The sequence below is a fragment of the Pteropus medius genome, unplaced genomic scaffold, assembly GCF_902729225.1.
Source record: "Pteropus medius unplaced genomic scaffold, Ma_sr-lr_union100, whole genome shotgun sequence".
Lineage (NCBI taxonomy): Eukaryota > Metazoa > Chordata > Mammalia > Chiroptera > Pteropodidae > Pteropus > Pteropus medius.
In genome coordinates, this window is record NW_024350927.1 from 1,810,497 (window position 1) to 1,827,580 (window position 17,084).

A 17,084-nucleotide genomic window follows, 5' to 3' on the forward strand; every position below is an offset into this window, starting at 1 on the left:
TGCAGGAGGTGCCAGGCTGGGCCCAGGCATGTGGGCAAGCCCAGGATGCAGTGCACGTATACACAGGCTAATGCAGCCATGCATGGACAGATAGGGCGTACACGGACACATGTTTGTGGGCCCACAAACATATGCACACAAAATAGACAGATGCACCGGAGGGTAAACCTTAGGGGCCCTGGGTGCACTGTGAGCCTCTCCTCCAAAACAACTAACCCCACTGTGGCTGATATTAGATCCACGCCTACGTGTCCCCACCCCTACCCTAAGTGAGCGCAGGAAAGCCTGAATTTTTATTCTCTCTTGTGTCTTAGACCTAAACAGTGTTAGTGGCCTGTTTGTTGAGATCATGAATTAATAGCATGAACACACGTGAATACATTCAAAGAGGCATCTATACAAGCACGTACATCTGAGCTGAGACATGCACACACGTAAGGCACAAGGGTGGTGTCAAACATCCCCAGGGCGACACATACAAACTCCCAGCCTGCCCCCACTCCCCACGTATACAGTGCTCAGATTTGTAAGAGGTGCACACAGATGTTCTGATAGACAGTGTAGCTTATTAATACCCTCTGTCCCAGCACAGCCTCGGACGCCCCCCTTTCTCTGACCTCATGGAAAGCCTCTGCTGTCAGCACCCTTCCTCCACCCCCAGGCAGCTCGCAGCCCCCTCATCATCAGACCCTGGAGGCACGGGCAGGATGCCTGGCTCTGGCTGTCCCCACTAACCTTGGAATCCCTTTGCCCCTTAAGCACCTGCTAGTCCCAGGGGCCTCCTCAGCCTCCTCCACCTATTGGGGAGGCCGGTGAAGATGAGCAAGACTAACAGAAGAGTGACGGTGCCCAGGGAGAACCCACGAGACAATGGCCCACCTCAGCGGACTCTGACACTACGCCACGCTCACCATCAATCTCCCCAGCGCCTGACTCATTACAGCCCAGGCAGGGCATTCACACACCCACCCAGGCCGCATCCCAAGGAAGCCAACAGCAGGGCAGCTGCTCTCATCCGTGCTCATAACGGGGCCAGGCCAGGTTAGTGGCAGGTGCAGGTTCCGTACGCCTAGGAGGTGCTCGATGAGCCACTGAGAAAACTGAAAACAGCTTCATCTCTTACCTCTCACCCAACCACCCCAGGGACAGTGCTGGGGCAGGGTGACTGTGGCCACGGGGGTGCCACTCACAGGGAGGGCTGCTTGGGGGCTTCACCTCATTTGGGGGAAACACGGTCTGAAGGCGTGGGGGGAGGCAGTATGTAGGGGATTGCCTCATCGTGGCCAGCGTTGGCAAGGAGTCCACCTAATCTGGGTGACGGGCAGTGTCCCCAGCTGAACGTGCTGGCAGTGGCACTGAGGTGCTGTGTGTGTTGTGCATCCATGCAGGTGTACCTCACAGGTGTGAGTGGGCAGTGTTCTGTCATTTGTCTCCACCTGGGACCCTGTGTGTCTGTGTCTGGGTCTCCATGGGGACCTGAGTGAGGTAGCATCTGTGGTCGCAGGTCTACGTTGTGGTGCAGGCATTAGGTATGTCTGTGTGTACCCATGTGTTCATGTGTTCGTCCATCTATTTACACAACCGTTAATGGGTGAGTATGGGGAGTGTGCCTGGGCTCTGGGTGTCATCTGTGGTGTGTGTTGGTGACTCTATGTATCCATGGATACTTACTTTTGTCTGGCTGTGTGTATGCACAAGACATGAGACAATGTTATGTTGTCTGCAGAACTGGTTATGTTGTCGTAGTGGTGTGACAAGGCGTCTAGGTGACACGTTCCAGGCCTGCATGCGATTGTGTGGTGTCTGGCTATGAGTGACACTTCTGCTGTGCCCCGTCCGTCAATCTGAGTGCATCCTTGTGGTGAGTTTGTGTTTCTGTGTGGTGTGTTTTGTGCATCTGTGTCTGTTTGTGTGCGGTTTAGCTATGGCTTGTGCCTTGTGTGTTTTACGCAGCTGTTTTAACCAGGTGCTGTTTGCTTCTAGGATTAAGAGGGGTTCAGGCAATCACTGGGTACTCCGCCTGCTTCCCCAGTGTCCTAGCCAGGCCCAGGCCACTCCCAGCCACACCTCACCCCTTTCCACAAACTTCTCCCCTCACAAAACAGCTTTTCAATTTTACTCCTAATTCAAAAGGGAAGGAGGGTGTCACCAAGCCAGGGATGAAAGAAGTTTATTGTCTCCCTTAGCAACCGCTGCCCTAGTACCCATTATTATTTAAGTCACTCAGTCCAGGTTGCCATGGACACAGGGAGCCCAGGGGGTCTGTCCTGTGGAGCCAAGGGGGCATGGCCACTCCCTCCTTCTCATCCCAACTGCCTCACCCAACACCTGCTCCTCAGAGACAGGAAGAAGTGGGGGTGTCAGGGGACCCTGAGGCCCTCCCTCTGAACTAGGAGGTGGCCCACTGGGAGCCCCAGCCTCAGTTTTCCCACATGCAATCAACAGAACACAGATCCTGACCTGCCCCCACTCTGTTTTCCTAGGGATGCTTTGGGGTTTAAAGGGTCAGAACAACCTCACTGACTGTCCCCCAACCCAGCCCATGTGCAACAGTTATGGCCACAAAGGCAGGCCCTGCCACCTGCAGCACGCGGACAAGTGTGCAATAGGAAGAAATAGTTTCATAGGATCGCAGAGCCCAGACCAGGGGCCTCATCCCAGCCCCACCACTGACCTTGGGCCTACGATGCCCACCTCTGGGCCTGCTTCCCCATCTGCAATAAGGTAATCTCCAGGCTCCAGGCTCCGATGTTCTCTGTGGACTGCCGTGCTCCCCGCAAAAAGGCCTGGGGGTCATTCTCACCCAATCCCTGCCTCCAGGTGGGGCCATGCTGACACCAACTCAGGCAGAGCACAAACACCAGGCTCTCTCTACACGCTATTCAGGGGCCTCCCCAGCCACAGGAGGGAATTTTCTAGACTTAATACAACCCCCTGCCGCCCCGTTGTGTCACAGAAGAAGAGGGACCTGTCACCTCCCACCTCTTCTTCCCTTCCCCTGCCAGCCAGAGGGGCCGTGCTGGCTTCATTGTCAGTCAGAAGCTGGCATTGAAGAGGCAGCCCTCTGTGAGCCTGGAACTGTGCCAGGGGCCAAAAGATGAGAGGCCTAAACCGGACAGAGGCTGGCTCAGGCCCCATCACGACCGACAGTGTGGAACTCAGGCCGGCTGGCCCTGCACACCCCCTTGCAAACCCTGGAAAAACTAGCTGTGTACTGTCCCCAGTGCTGGGGGCCACTGTGGGCCCCCCACCCTGCTCCTCTGCAAGTCCCAACAAGTTGGAGGCTTGTCCAGGCGGGTGAATACCAGGACATGGGCACAGCCCACAACCACACAAATGGATATCCCTCTATCCAACAAGGATTTGCAAGACTCTGCACAGACAGGCTGGCTCAGGGGTCCTCGACTAACCCTGGCTCTGCCAGTACCACACAAGGGACCCTTTTGCCCAGTGTGTGGGCCTGCCTTGGCTGTCTCCCTGGCCTCGCAGCAGGGGATCCCCTGGCCCAGCTTTCAGCCTCCAGGCAGCACCCACCCTCTCGCTGACCGCATTGTACTTGATGGCCAACTCGTCGCGCTCGGCGCGGCTCTGGGCCAGCAGGTCCTCCACACGGGACAGCTCCTGCTGCAGCAGCTGGTTCTCCTCCTGCAGCGACATCATCGATGCCATCTCTGTGGCCGGCAGCAGGGCTGAGAGGGACAGTGGGTACATGATTGGCTTCCACCTAGGTCCAGGGGACATCCTCCCCCTGCGGATGCTCTACCCATCATGGGAGGCAGGAGCTTGGGTGGGAGTGGATGCAGCACCAGACCACACACAAAGAGCTGAAGAACAGGGAGGTGGGCAAAGCGACAGGCCTGGGGCTAGACTTAGAGTGGACATAGCTATGGCTGAAGTGTGGCCCCAGCAGTCCCAGGAGGCACAGGAAGGAGGCTCGGTCTAGGAATCAGGAGGCTAGGCCCCAAGTTCTCGCTCCTTCCTTCTCTAATTACTACTCCTCTCTGGGCCTTGGTCTTGCTGATCTGCAAAATGGGTGGCACCGTAACCGGACCCCGCCAGGGGAGCAAGAAAGCCTCTCACTTAAGCGAAGGGCTTTGCGTGGCTTCTGAGGCCAGTGCTCAGGATAGCACTGGTCAGGTTTTGAAGAGGAAGAGAAAGAGGGAAAGAAAAAGAAAAGCCAGAGGGAAAAGTGTTAGCGTCCCGCCTGTCCTGCGGGCTCCTGCGGGCTCCCTCCGGCTGGGAGCACTGGACACACACCACGAGCCTCTAGGCTCTTCTAGCCTGGACGAGGGCTCTTAAGGTCGCTGTCTGGGGCTTCCGGGGGCCCCAACATCCCTGGTCTCCCAAGAAGGCTGAGGCTCGACGAGGGCTGGGACAGGAGAGCTGCAAACGTGCCCGCTGTGACCGTGTGCCCTCCCCACATATTCGGTCATGGGTGCCACCCACGAGGAGGAGTAGGGACCCATCAGCCTTCCTGCCCGGGTGGGAAACGGACAATACCACCCCTCGGGCTGCAGCAAACCCCTGAGCTAAGCTGAACTTCCCCCTTTCCACACCCCCACCCTCACCCCATAATCTCAGGTTCAGCCAGCTCACGCTTTCCCCTGGAGGGAACGGGGTGTTTGGGTTTTAAGTCTGGGCAGATGACACCGCTGAGCCTCCCTTTCCTCATCTGCAAAACGAGTCCCTCTATCAAAGGCTCTTCCCGCCTCCCAGTGAGGATTCAAGAAATGGAAGCTGCAATCATCATCATCATGACTGCTGAGGAGCGGGATGTGAGTAGAGGTGACAGAGAGAGGTGGTACCTGGGCTCTCAGGCTGGGAGAGGTTGCGGGTGACAATCTCCCTGATGCGGGCGGACAGGCGGCTAGGCTGACAGTCCTGGGCCGGGTCCTGCACACCAAGGGCCGTCTCCAGGCCCGGCCCCAGGACGCTGCTCTCCAGTGTCTGCGGGGAAAGAGAGAGGGTCTGTGGGAGACCTGAGTCCCTGGCCTGGGTGGGCAGGAGCAAAGTCCTGCCACCCAAGAAGTACGTGCCCTGGAGATGGTCAGGAAACCCCCCACATGGAGGGAAGCCTGCAAGTCAGAATGCCCCACGGAAGGGTGCTTTTGTGTGTCGCCTGCTGGGGAAGGAGGAGGCCCCATCGAGACCCAGAGAACCAAACCCCACAGCCCACTCACAAACCCCAACAGGGCAACACAGAGTGCTGGGCTCTCCAATTTAGGATCCCATGGTGCCAGCAGAGGTCACCCCAACCCTCAAATCTGGGAGTAGGGACCCTCACCTTCCACAGGGCACTGGGATAAGGGAGCCACAGTAGTTGAGCCCTGTGCACCCCTCAACCCCAATTCTGGCTGGGTGCTGCAAACTGGGGCCCCTGTGCACCTCACCACCACACCTCTCCCACCACTCGACCCCCAAACTGTGCCCACTCCTCACCCACTCTTTCCAGAGCAGCTGGGCGCAATGGGCACAACCCCCAGGACCCACCTGGATAACTGTCTCCAGTGCCAGCTGGGCCTCCAATGACCCCTCCAGCCCCAAGCTCATGGGGGAAGGCTGTAGCCACCCCTCAACAGGCCCTCTTCCTGGGCCCCAAGCCTAGCTCAGTCCTCACAGCCAGAATGCTGTGCTGAGCACTGGGCAGATTAGGCTTAAATCCGGCGGCGCCCACATGTGACCACAGAGGTAGGAGGGGCTGAGGGAGGGGAAGGGGATGGGAAAGCAGAGGGGAGGGAGGAGGGAAGAGGGTAAGATATAGAGGGGGAGGGAGGAGTAGAATGAGGAAGAGATTAGGGAAGAAGGGAAGGGCAGAAAGGAAAAGATGGAAGGGAGGGATGGAAGGAGGTGGGGACCTGGTGGTGGAGGACCCCAACACACACACACACACACCCCACTGCCACACACACACACACACACACACACACACTCTCTCTCTCTCTCTCTCTCTCTCTCTCTCTCTCTACTCTCCCCAGCTGCTGGGTCCTAGAGCCCGCCAAGCTCAGGGCATGGGGTCAGCATCCAGGAGACAAGAAAGGCCAGTCTTTAAGAATTTAAGAATGTATTTACAGGGTGTTAGGTGACTTTTCCCATAACCAGAGCAGGGCAAAGAATACAGGCTGTGGAATCACCCAGACCAGGCAAGGAACTGAATCCCCCTCACCAACACCACCCAACAAAGCAACTTTGCCTCTCTGAGCCTCAGTGTCCTAGTATAAGATACAGATAAACTTGGCACCCATCTCATGGAGTAGTCTGGGAGATTAAACAAAATACTGTGTGTGCATAGGGAGGATGTGACAGCACGGGGTTCACAGTGAACATTCAGTAACTACTGATTTCGTTCATTTGAAAATCCGAAATATACTGTGCCACGTGTTGGCAGTATGATCTTGGACAAGTTACCTCTCTAAGCCTCAGTCTCCTCATCTCTAAAATGGGACTAATAGCACCTACCACATAACGTTGTGAAGATTAAATGAGTTGAAAGGCGTGGAGGTTTAGAGCCATGGCTGGCATGACAGTGAGCAGTTAGTGGGTGGCAGCTGCTGTCATTAGCGTCATGTGTCTGGGTTCCTGCTACATCTTAGCCCTCGGCTTCAGGGTGCCCTCTGCTCTAAGTGCCATGTCTGTAGGAGGCATATGTGCATTTTCTCATTAAATCCTCATCTCAACCCGTTTCCAGATGAGAAAATGAAGGCTCAGAGAGGTGGGACTCTTATGTATTAAAGGTAGTAGGTCCAGAACTCATTCCACTTAGGCAGGCAGCCTTCCAAGATCACCTCAGGTCAAGGCTGGGACGTTTATACTCCAAGCTTCTAACACTGTGTCTAGGTCAGACCCAAGAATGCAGCAGGTGCTCCATAAATGCACATAAGTCCAGCCTGGACCCCTCACCCCCAACTAGGGAATCTGTTCTGCAAATGGAAAACCAGGAAACACAGCACACCAGGCCAAAAAGATAAGTGCTATCAAGTTGCCATAGCAATCAGATTTAGGCAAAACTAAACTCAGCCAGAGGCAGAGTTTTTGCCACCACAAAATCCTGGAACCCCCATCTTCCCACCTCCTAACAGCCTCTGTTAATGCCTCTACAGGCTGTACACTCACAACCAGAGCAAGGGGGAGGCCACAAACAGCCCTGGGCCAGGATCTCCAACTCTGCTTGCCCGGCTTGGCAGAGAGGGGCCCTGTGAAGTGTTTGGGGAACTGAACCGACTTATTCGGTGCCTTCCCCCAGCCAGTGCCCTTAGAGATGGGGGAAGGGAGCAGGATGCCAGAACCATGGACACTGGGTAATACCAACCCTTGGTTCTGCCCACAAAGTTCTCCCCATAGAGTTCTACTGGGTACTATAGGTCCCAGTACATCATATCTAAACCCTGTGTGTTTGCAGAGTTCTTCAACATCCGCAGCTTCCATTCAGTTCTCAAAACAATGATGGTATTCCCACAGGAAAGGTCTGGATGTTACAGTTTTGGTGTCTGACTGCCAGGACTCTAAATATGGCATGCCTCCCACCAGCTGTGTGACCCTGGGCCAGTGACTTCATCTCTCTGAACCTCAGTTTCCTCATCTGTAAAATGGGCTAATAATGGTGCCTGCTTCTATCATGAGGATTAAATAGGATGATCCACACTTAGCTATGTACCTCGATATGGTGTGGCAGAAACCGCTATGTGTCCAAAAAACATTTCCAACTTGTCTTAGGAAAATGGCTAGAAGCCATTTCCCAGACTCCCTGGCAGTCAGATATGGCCATGTGATCAAGTCCTAGCCAGTAGAACGAAGACAGAAAGAATATGGGCCACTTTAGACCCGGCCCATAAAAAGCTCCCTGGAGGAACTGTTTATCTCCTTGCTTGTCCATTAGCAGGAAGGAAGTAACACTGAGGTCCTGGGTGATGCTAAGGCCACAAGTTGGAAGGGGTTTGAGTCAGTCTGTGGAAAAGCCACTTGCCAAACACCGGACAGGGCTGGCTATGAATGAGAAATAAACTTCTGTTGTGTCGAGCCTCAGATTTCTGCTTTTCACTATCACATCAGCTAGTATTACCTTACTCACCACACGCTCTTCAATAGTGGGTAAGTGTTGGCTGTGATTAGTGTTATCATCACTATCCCTAGTAGATAGTAGATCCCCTCTTTCCAGTACCTAATCTGGAACCGTGTGCCTGATACACAGTAGACCCTCAGCCATTGTTTGTTGGGACTAGCCAAAAAGTTCTTCAAAGATTACTCATGAGTTTCAAACATACCGGCTGCTCTTGCCCATTTATCTCTTCTTTATTCTCTAGTTGCTGATTAGAAATTAAAATAAGAATATTGCACCAGCCATGAGCCAGGCTCTGTACCCAAAACTTTGCATCTGCACCTTATCTATTTTAACCTTCTTGACATCCCTGTGATGTGGTACTGCTCTACTCACTTTACAGGTGACAATACTAAGGCTCAGTGAAGTTAAATAACTTGTTCGAAGTCGCCCAGCCACGAAGGGCTGAAGCCACAGGTAAGCCCCCGGTATGCCTTGTCCTAAAGTTCTAGACAAAAACAGCAATGGCTACCATTGTATTTTGCTTGCTCTGTGCCAGGCACCACCCTAGGTGTGTAATATGTATTATATAAACCACTGCCATCTCTTGCTTGGACTGCTGAGATGGCTCCTCATGGGTCTCCCTGCTTCCCCACTTGTTCCCCACTCCAGTCTATTCTCACACGGTCAAGATCACATCCTGCTTCTGTTCCAACTTTGTCCCTCACTGCCTCCTATCACGCTCAAGATCACATTCAAAGTCCTGCTACAGCAAACGAGGCCTGCCCTGCCGGATCTGGGCCCCGCCCACCTCTCCCACCTCATTGCTTTCCCTCTCCCCCTAGTTCTCTGAGCTGCAGCCATGCTGGCCTTCTTGATTCTCAAACACACCAGGCACACTCCCACTTCAGGGCCTTTAGCACCCCCATTTTCTCCGCCTAGAATGTTCTTCCCCGCTTCCTCTCATGGCTGACTCCCACCTGTTGACCAGATCTTGGCTCAAAAATGTCACCTCTAAGAGAGCAAACCCTGACCTCCAGCTAAAGTGGCCCCTGCCAGTGATCATTCACTGTCTTCACCAACACGAATGTGATCGGTCTCCTCCAAGGGCAGGGACCAAGTTGGCCTTGTTTACTGCAGTCTCCACGGTGCCTAAGGCCCAAAAGCATCATGAACAGCTGTTAAGCGAATGAATGAATGAATGAATGAATGCTAAGAGACAAGTAATAATATAGGAAACTAAATGAAAAAGATAAAATAGAAACAATACCCCTGGGCTTTGGTGGAGTCACAATGGTAATTCTTGGCCACAGACGTTAACCACAGACTGGAATCTGGGTGGACACATCCAGCACCAGCGGCATCCCAGTTCAGAATAAAATCCGTCAGTGTGTCCCACATGAGACTCTTGGATGGGAGGGGTGCCTAGTCTCCAAGGGCTGCCCCCATCCCCAGGACTTGGGAGAAAGTCAGAGATCTAAGGGGTTCTGGCTTCAGAGGTCTTTCTGAACCCTGTTTCTGACTGAGGAGACCAGTCAGTCTGGCCTTAGCCTCTGGTCTGCTTCTGGTTTATTTATTAAGCACCTGCTGTGAGTTCAGCTAAGGAAAATAGGAAATCTCAGATGAAAACAGACAAAGGGTACTTTCATGGAACTCTCCCCCAATGTCCCATTCGCCCAGAGAAGTCACAGCTTCAGAAAGAGCTGGGGAGACTGATGGCCACCGGGTCAGAATTCCGCCCAGAGCACTGTCCCCTGGACTATGCATAAAAATCAGGAGGGAGCCAGTTCAAAAGGCCAACCCCAGAGACTGGCACAGGAGCCTCAGGCCCCATTGTGAGAAACCCAAGAGCCCAAATCCTTGCACAGGCTGTGCCATCTTCGGCAACTACATTAACCGCTCTGGGCCTCAGTTTCCTCATCAGTAAAATGGTACTACTTTCGACTCCGTAGGGTTGCACCAAAGGTGGAGACATCTCACAAAAGAAGGGCAGGGACGTGGACGGTGCCCGCCCACAGGAGCCTCAGTAAGGGATCTGCAGTTTGTGGTGGCAGTTGGGAAGGGCCTCCCACTGAAGCTCAGTCCGGGGACCCCCGGGGAAGAGGGGCTCTCGTCCAGCGCCTGCAGGCCCCAGCCCTTGGGCAGGCCTTCGCCTCGTCCCGCCCGCGCCCGCCGGCGAGACCCGGGCGGGATTGCAGCAGGACGCGACAGGATGTCCGCAGAGCCAGTGGGAACGCTCCCGGCCTCCGGGCAGCGGCGGGGGTGCAGGGACTGCGCCCTGAGCGCCCGCAGGGTCCGGGACGCGGTTTCGGCCCGCCCCCGCGCGCGCCCGCCTTCCCGCCCTCCGCGCGCAGCAACCTCAGCCCCGCGGTCCGCGCCCGCGCGCCCCTGCCGTCGCCTTCTGCCTGAGCGCGCCCCGCGTGCCCGAGCCCCCGGCCCGCGGGAGCGCGCGCCGCCGGCCTCCTACCTTCGCGCGCTGTTGCCGCCACCGCCGCCGAGGCCAAGTGGGTGGAGCCAGCGGGGCCGGGGGGCGGAGCCCGCGCCCGCCCGGCTCGCGTCCCCGCGTCCGCCCGGCGGAGGGCGCGCCCTAGGGCCGGGGCGGGGCCGCGGTCGGCGTGCCGCGGGCTCTGTCTGTCCAGCGCTCACGAGGGACCCGCACAGGGTGAAGGCTCTTTGAACACCGTCGCGTTTACTGCTCCGGACAACCCAGCAAACGGGGATTATTCGCTTCTTTTGCATAAACGGGAAATCGAAGATGAAGCAAGTCGTGCAAGGTCTCGCAGCTGCAGGGTGGCAAGAGCATAATCGGAACCCAGAGCCAGCTGCTGAGTCCCACTGCCGTCTCGCCTCGTGCTCCCAGGCCGTAAAAGGCCTTAAACTCCTAAGCTCTGGCCCAACCAGCCTGAGGGTACATTCCCACCCGCCCCGTCGGAGCCCACCCATCATAGCAATACCGAAGCCTCAATGACTGGACCTGTGGGGAGAATGTCTTTGTTTTCCTGATTGTCCAGCAACCTTGGATGAGATACTATGGCCTCAGTTTGTTCATCTGTAAAATGGCGGACCCTCATGTGCTGCCCGTTCCTTCTCATAAACTTATGCCTCCCCAACCTGGGATGGGGTAAGACCATGAAGGACACCATGCTTTAGAGAGTGAACAGCGACTATCTGTCCTCGTTTCTATTGTAGCAATACTTTAGGCTCAATCTGCCTCCTGTCCTTGAAGGCATGGGATCAAATCATCCATTTAAAAGGGGGAGTCTGGTCTGAAACTCCGGCTGAGGGAGGGGTGTGCTTTGTTTGAAAAAGCACATTGAATTTTATGATTTTATATTTGGAAAACAGCAAATACCCAGAAAGAAAAGCAGCAGGCCTGTGGCTGATAGTTCTGCATTTCCACCTGCCGGGAGGGGAGGAGTGGGAGTTTATCTCTGTCCAAGAGGAGCCTGGGTTTCAGATCTGAGAACCCGCTCTGGAGGCTGCTGATGTGCCGGTTAGACTCTGTCCCCTGGGGTTGGCGCAGGCAAGGCTGTGGCCCCCTCCAGGGCTGAGAGCTATTGGTCAAGGGAGATTTGAGTCAATTCCTGGGATTTGGGGTGAGGAGGGGTACAAAGTTAGGAGGCAAGGGGCAGCTTTCCTGAGGTGTTCCTGGCCCAGAGCGCTAACTTCTGCTGGTAAGCACAGGTGCTCCAGCATGGTCCAGATCTATGTCACCCTGTCTGGAGTCCCCAGACCTGCTGGATTCCTACCCAGGCCCTGAGGAGCTCATGACCTCACAGTTCACTTTGGATCCTGCCTGTCCCTGTGGAGCCTTCACTCCAGGGTTCCTCACAGCACCAGAGTCTGACTCAGACCCCTGTCCTTGCCCTTCCCTCCAGGAGACTTGTCTGATGCCCAGCCCACTCGCCCCTCTCCACTGGATCTCCCTTGGTGACTAGGCCCTGCACGTCACAGGCAGCCCGCACTGTCTGTGTACCGCACTGTGCTGGCTGCTTCCTCGTATTTTCTCATTCTGTCTTCAGTCCCCTCCGAACACTTCTGTGAAGCAGAATCTAGGCTGCAAAGCAGGTTCTAGAATTATTTCCATTTTACAGATGAGGAGACTGAGACTCAGAGAGGTGCAGTCACTTGCCCAAGGACACACAGCAGGAGGTTCAGTGGCTTCCCAGCCCACACCCTTTCCTCTACACCATGCTGCCTCATGCGAGGTTTTGGGAAGGTGGCAGACAGAGCCCTCTCCTCGAACCTCTTACCCTCGTGCCCACAGGAGCCTGCCGTCAGGATGCACATACTTACACCAGCCTCCTCAGGAGGCGTCTGGTTCCTCTCTCTGTGAAAAGGCTGGGTCCCCTGCTGTGCTCAGTGGCTTTGCTCAATTCAGCCTGGCCTGTGGTCATTTGAATCCCCAGGCTGATGCTCACCAGTCACCCTGCCCCATAACCAGGTGATACCCAGTCCAGTACCCCAGGACTGACCACCAGAAGGGAGTTGTGCCTGGTGCTCACCTGCTCGCTGTATAGGGTTCTAAATCTGCAACTCAGGTAACTGGGAAACAAGTGACTGAGTTACCACCCCCAAGTTGCTAAGCACCTGCCCAATCCCGGTGCTAGGCTGGCTGGACTCTGCCCACTACCAGCCAAACCACATTAACCAAGAGGCACAGAAACAGGTGTTACAATTAACTGGATTCGCTAAATATTGTTTGGTTAACTTGAAAAGTCTGTCATGCCTGACTTTAATAGCAAAAAATTAGAAAAACCTAAATGTCCATCAGTAGGGGACTTGCACATATGTCAGGGGTTGTTCATTTAATGGAATACTACGAAGTCATTCAAAATGTTACAGAAGAACATTCAGTGACTGGAGAAAAGATATTAAGTGAAAGGCTTCAGAACAGTAGGACAAAATAAGCCCATCTTCGTAAAAGAAAAAATATTTGTTTTGTAATAGTTATTTCTTATATATGGATATAATAGGAAAAAGATGAGAAGTCACTAAAATGTTTACCATGCTATATACCTTTGGGTGTTGGTATGACGGATGACCTTTCAAATGTAGATTTTCTTTCGTTCTTTGAAAAGATGATACATTTACATGGTTCCAATTCAAATAGTAAAGAAAGTTATAAGAAGTATTTCTCCCATCACTATCTCCCAGTCACCCATCTCACCCTGCAGGCAACCTGTGAGGTGCTGTTTCCTGTATATTTTTCCAGATATTTTATGTAAAGTAAGTATTTTTCCCTTCCCATTTTTTTATGAAAAGAGAACATATTATATCTACCTTATTCTGTCCCTTGCTGCATCTCCTGGATATAGCTTAGCAACCATGCCTTGTCAGAATATAAAGTGCTTTTTTATTCTTTGTACCTCCCCTGCCAAGGACCTCGTATTCCAGTGTACAGATGTCCCCCAATGTGTATGACCCAACACTTAGTGATGGCATTGTAGTGGGTAGACTGTAGTGAGTTGTATCGTCTCCCCCGAAAAGATATGTTCAAGTCCTAACCCCCAATACCTATGAATGTGACCTCGCTTGGGAATAGGACCTTTGCAGATGTAATTAGTTAAGGATTTTGAGATGAAATCATCCTGGATTTAGGATCTACCTAAACCCAATGTAGGGTGTCCTTACAAGAAGAGTTGAGGACACATACAGAGACACAAGGAGAAGGCCACGTGAAACCGGAAGAGGCAGAGATTCTTGGTCAGAGACTTTGGAAAGAGCATGGCCCTGATGACTGACATCTTAATTTCAGACTTCCGGCCACCAGAACTGGAAGAGAATACATTTCTGTTGTTTTAAGCTCCCCAGTTTGTGGTGACTTCATACAGTAGCCACAGGAAACTAATAGGGAAGTGGAGTTCTAAGACGGTGCTCCATGATCCTCCCCTGGTGCCCACACCTCCGTGTAATCCCCTCACCCGAGTGTGGGCCGGACCTGCAACTTGCTCCTATATAGTAGAACCCAGCCAAGGTGACAGGATGTGCTTCTCAGATTAAGGCTGTGACTCGTCTTGCTGGCACTCTTGCTTTCTCACTTTGATGAAGCAAACTGCCAGAGTTGTGGGCTATGGAGAGGCCCACATGGCCAGAAAATGAGTGACCTCTGTCCAACAGCCAACAAGGAATGGAATTCCCACCTGAGTGAACTCGGAAGTGGATCTTCCCCTGTTGAGCCGTAAGATGACACTGCAGCCCCAGCAGATACCTTGACTGCAGCCTGTGAGGGGTGTGGAAACAGCATGCAGAGCACCTGGATTCCCAACTCACAGAAACGGAAGAGACAATAAATGTGTGTTGTTTTAAGCTGCTGTTTGGGTTGACTGTCACACAACAGTAGAAAACAAATGTAGAACTGTAGGCTACTTCTAATCTTTTGCTATGAGAATATTACAGATGATTGTTAATATTCTGTGTTTTTGTTTTCTTATTTACGTCACATCGGTAATCAGGAAGAAAACCTTGAAGTATCTGTCTGCACTCAAGTTGCAGTGCGGAAACACAGGTCTTCTCCCTACTCCAGTCCATTCTGCCCATGGAGCATGGTATCTTCCAGTCACTTCCTGCTCAGTCAATAGCTACTGAGCACCTACTGTGCACCCATGATGCATTTCAGTGGCTTCTAATCACCTATGGAATAAAGCCCCTCACTTGGCCTGGCATTCAATACCTGCCATATTATGTCTTTCTTAATCCACATGGATGGAATGGGAACTTCCGTATATTAAATAGGCCTTTGTGCCAGCCCTGTAGGCAGCACTGCTCAAGATCAACTTGATTAAAAGCATGGATGCTGGAGCCAGACTGCCTGATTTCAAATACCAGCTCTGCCACTTAGCAACTATGCGACTTTGGGCAAATTATGTAATCTCACTGTCCTTCAGTCTCATCATTTGTAAAACTGGGATGAGAACCTACCTTGTCAGGCTGTTGGTATGATCAGATGAGTTTTATGTTAAGTGTATAGAGCAGGGCCTAGCACAGAGTGAACATTACATAATAGCTACTATCAACATAAAGGGGAAAGTAAGGCCCAAAATATGTTAAGTGACCTCCCAAGGCCATACAGCCATTAAATCTGTCCAGATTCCTTTCTCGCACTGACTCCTACCTCAAATACCCTTCACTCACCTCTTGTATTAGTTACTTATTGCTGCAGAACAATATTACCACAGATTGAGCAGTTTAAAGCAACTCATTAACTACCTCAGTTCCTATGGCTCAGGATTCTGGGCACTGTTTAGCTGGGTCCTCTGCAGTTGCAGTCAAGGTGTTGGCCAGGGCGGGGGCTCATCTGAAGGATCAACTGGGGAAGGATCAGCTTCCAGGTCACGTGGTTTTGGGCAGCATTTGGTTTCCTGCGGACTGTTGGACTAAGAGCCTCAGCTTCTGGCTGGCTGTCGGCCTGCTCTTGCTCCTTGACCCTCCGATTAGGGCAGATTACACAACATGGTAGCTTGCTTCTTTAAAGGCAGCAAGACAGATGTTGCAATCTCATGTAATTATGGAAGCAACACCTTGTCATCTTTGCCTTTTTGTATTGGTTAGAAGTCATAGGTCTAGCCTACAAAGGAGGGGATTACACAAGGGTATGAACACCAGGAGGTGGGGATTGTGGAGGCCACCTTGAAGTCTGTCTGCCACACCTCCGAGTATCCAAATCCGTCCCACTGTATAGAGAGCTGCTCAGGCCTCACAACCCCCAAACCCAACACCCACCTCCTACCACCATTTTAGCCAACCACCACCCCCAATTTGGAAACTGCTGGCAAAGGTGAAGAGATGCTGGGTCTGGTATGGGGGGCTGTTCCTAGGGACCCTGGTCCCACAGCAGTTTTTTTCACTTGGGATTCTAGTTGGTGATGGACAGTACCACTGTCCCTTGCCCCCTCAGACTCAAGGTGCTTTTCGCGTTTGATTCTTGATGGCTGTTTCCTCATCAGTGCCTCATCATCATCTTGAATAATGGGTATGTTACCTGACTGTAGTTAACTGATTAAAGTCAAACTATAGGATGGGCACTTGCTAGCGCTTTAGATGTCTCATCTGAGTGACACCTGCATTAAGGAGCCTGCGGTCATACATCTAACCAGGAGACAGCCTAGATCCCAAGCCCAGGTCTATCTCAAGAACCCAAATGCTTAGCTCTAATAATATATACTTCTAGTTAAGGGATTTCTCTAAGTCTAAGCTTCCTCATTTCCAGCTTCCAAGCACTTAGAAAGAATATGGAAAGTCATAAGAAATAAAAAACTTCCTCTTCCTAGGAATCTTGATGCAATTTCCTCATCCCTAATTCAATGGGCACAAGGATCCACTGTTTACTAGCGAGAGTGCTTATTTCTATAACCAACAATAACCACTGCAGCTTTCTTACAGGACCCTCAGGCAAGAGGACTGCCGTGGCCTTTTTAATTTCATTTTGTGGCCTCTGTGTGCCTATACGCTCTTACTATTTAGGGAGATGCTTCTAGAGGAAAGTCCTGGTGAGAGGCTGTACTCTTCTAGATGTACAGAAGTTATTGGTTGCCTGACAGAAACAGGGCCAAATTCCCTTATTTTGGCCAATCTTACACCACGGCCCAGAATTTAAATCTGTACACACGATCAGTGGTAAGAGGTGGCTGAGAGTCTAGTTGTGACATCCTGGAGGGTTCAAGGGCTATGCTGCTAAAAACATGTTCATTTTTGACATATACTGACAGAAGCAAAAATATTTATTTTTTTAATCTTAGAAATCTGGTCCCACAAAAAGGCCAATACTTTTTTCAGTTCATCGTCTCGACTCTTCAGAAATCTTTCAATTAAGAGGTAAAAAATGTTGATAAAAGCAATTTTAGACGTGTGCTAAGGTAAAATGATTTCTTATAAACCAGTGATACGGGCAACCCCAGACTCCAGTTCACTTAGAGCTGTCTGTCATGTACAATCCCTGAAGGAAAAGAGAGAGAGGTTGTCTGCAAACAAGGCACTTAAGAAATCCCCAAGAAAACCCCAGTCCACCAGGAACTGCACTGTGAGTCTGTGAGCCCAGAGCTGCCAGTGGACA

General features: G+C 52.3%; 1 protein-coding gene across 1 annotated transcript in view; it reads right to left on the minus strand.

Moving 5' to 3' along the window:
* Window positions 1-5,720, minus strand: part of CROCC (ciliary rootlet coiled-coil, rootletin) — a 36,324-nt gene extending 30,604 nt beyond the window's left edge. Inside the window, exons 1-3 of the mRNA XM_039842106.1 lie at window positions 5,491-5,720; window positions 4,806-4,947; window positions 3,535-3,689 (exon numbers count right to left, since the gene is read on the minus strand). Of these exons, the coding sequence (XP_039698040.1) occupies window positions 3,535-3,689; window positions 4,806-4,947; window positions 5,491-5,550 (357 nt within the window). The 5' untranslated portion in view covers window positions 5,551-5,720. The remainder of the gene's footprint in view (window positions 1-3,534; window positions 3,690-4,805; window positions 4,948-5,490) is intronic.
* Between the last annotated feature and the right edge of the window lie 11,364 nt (window positions 5,721-17,084).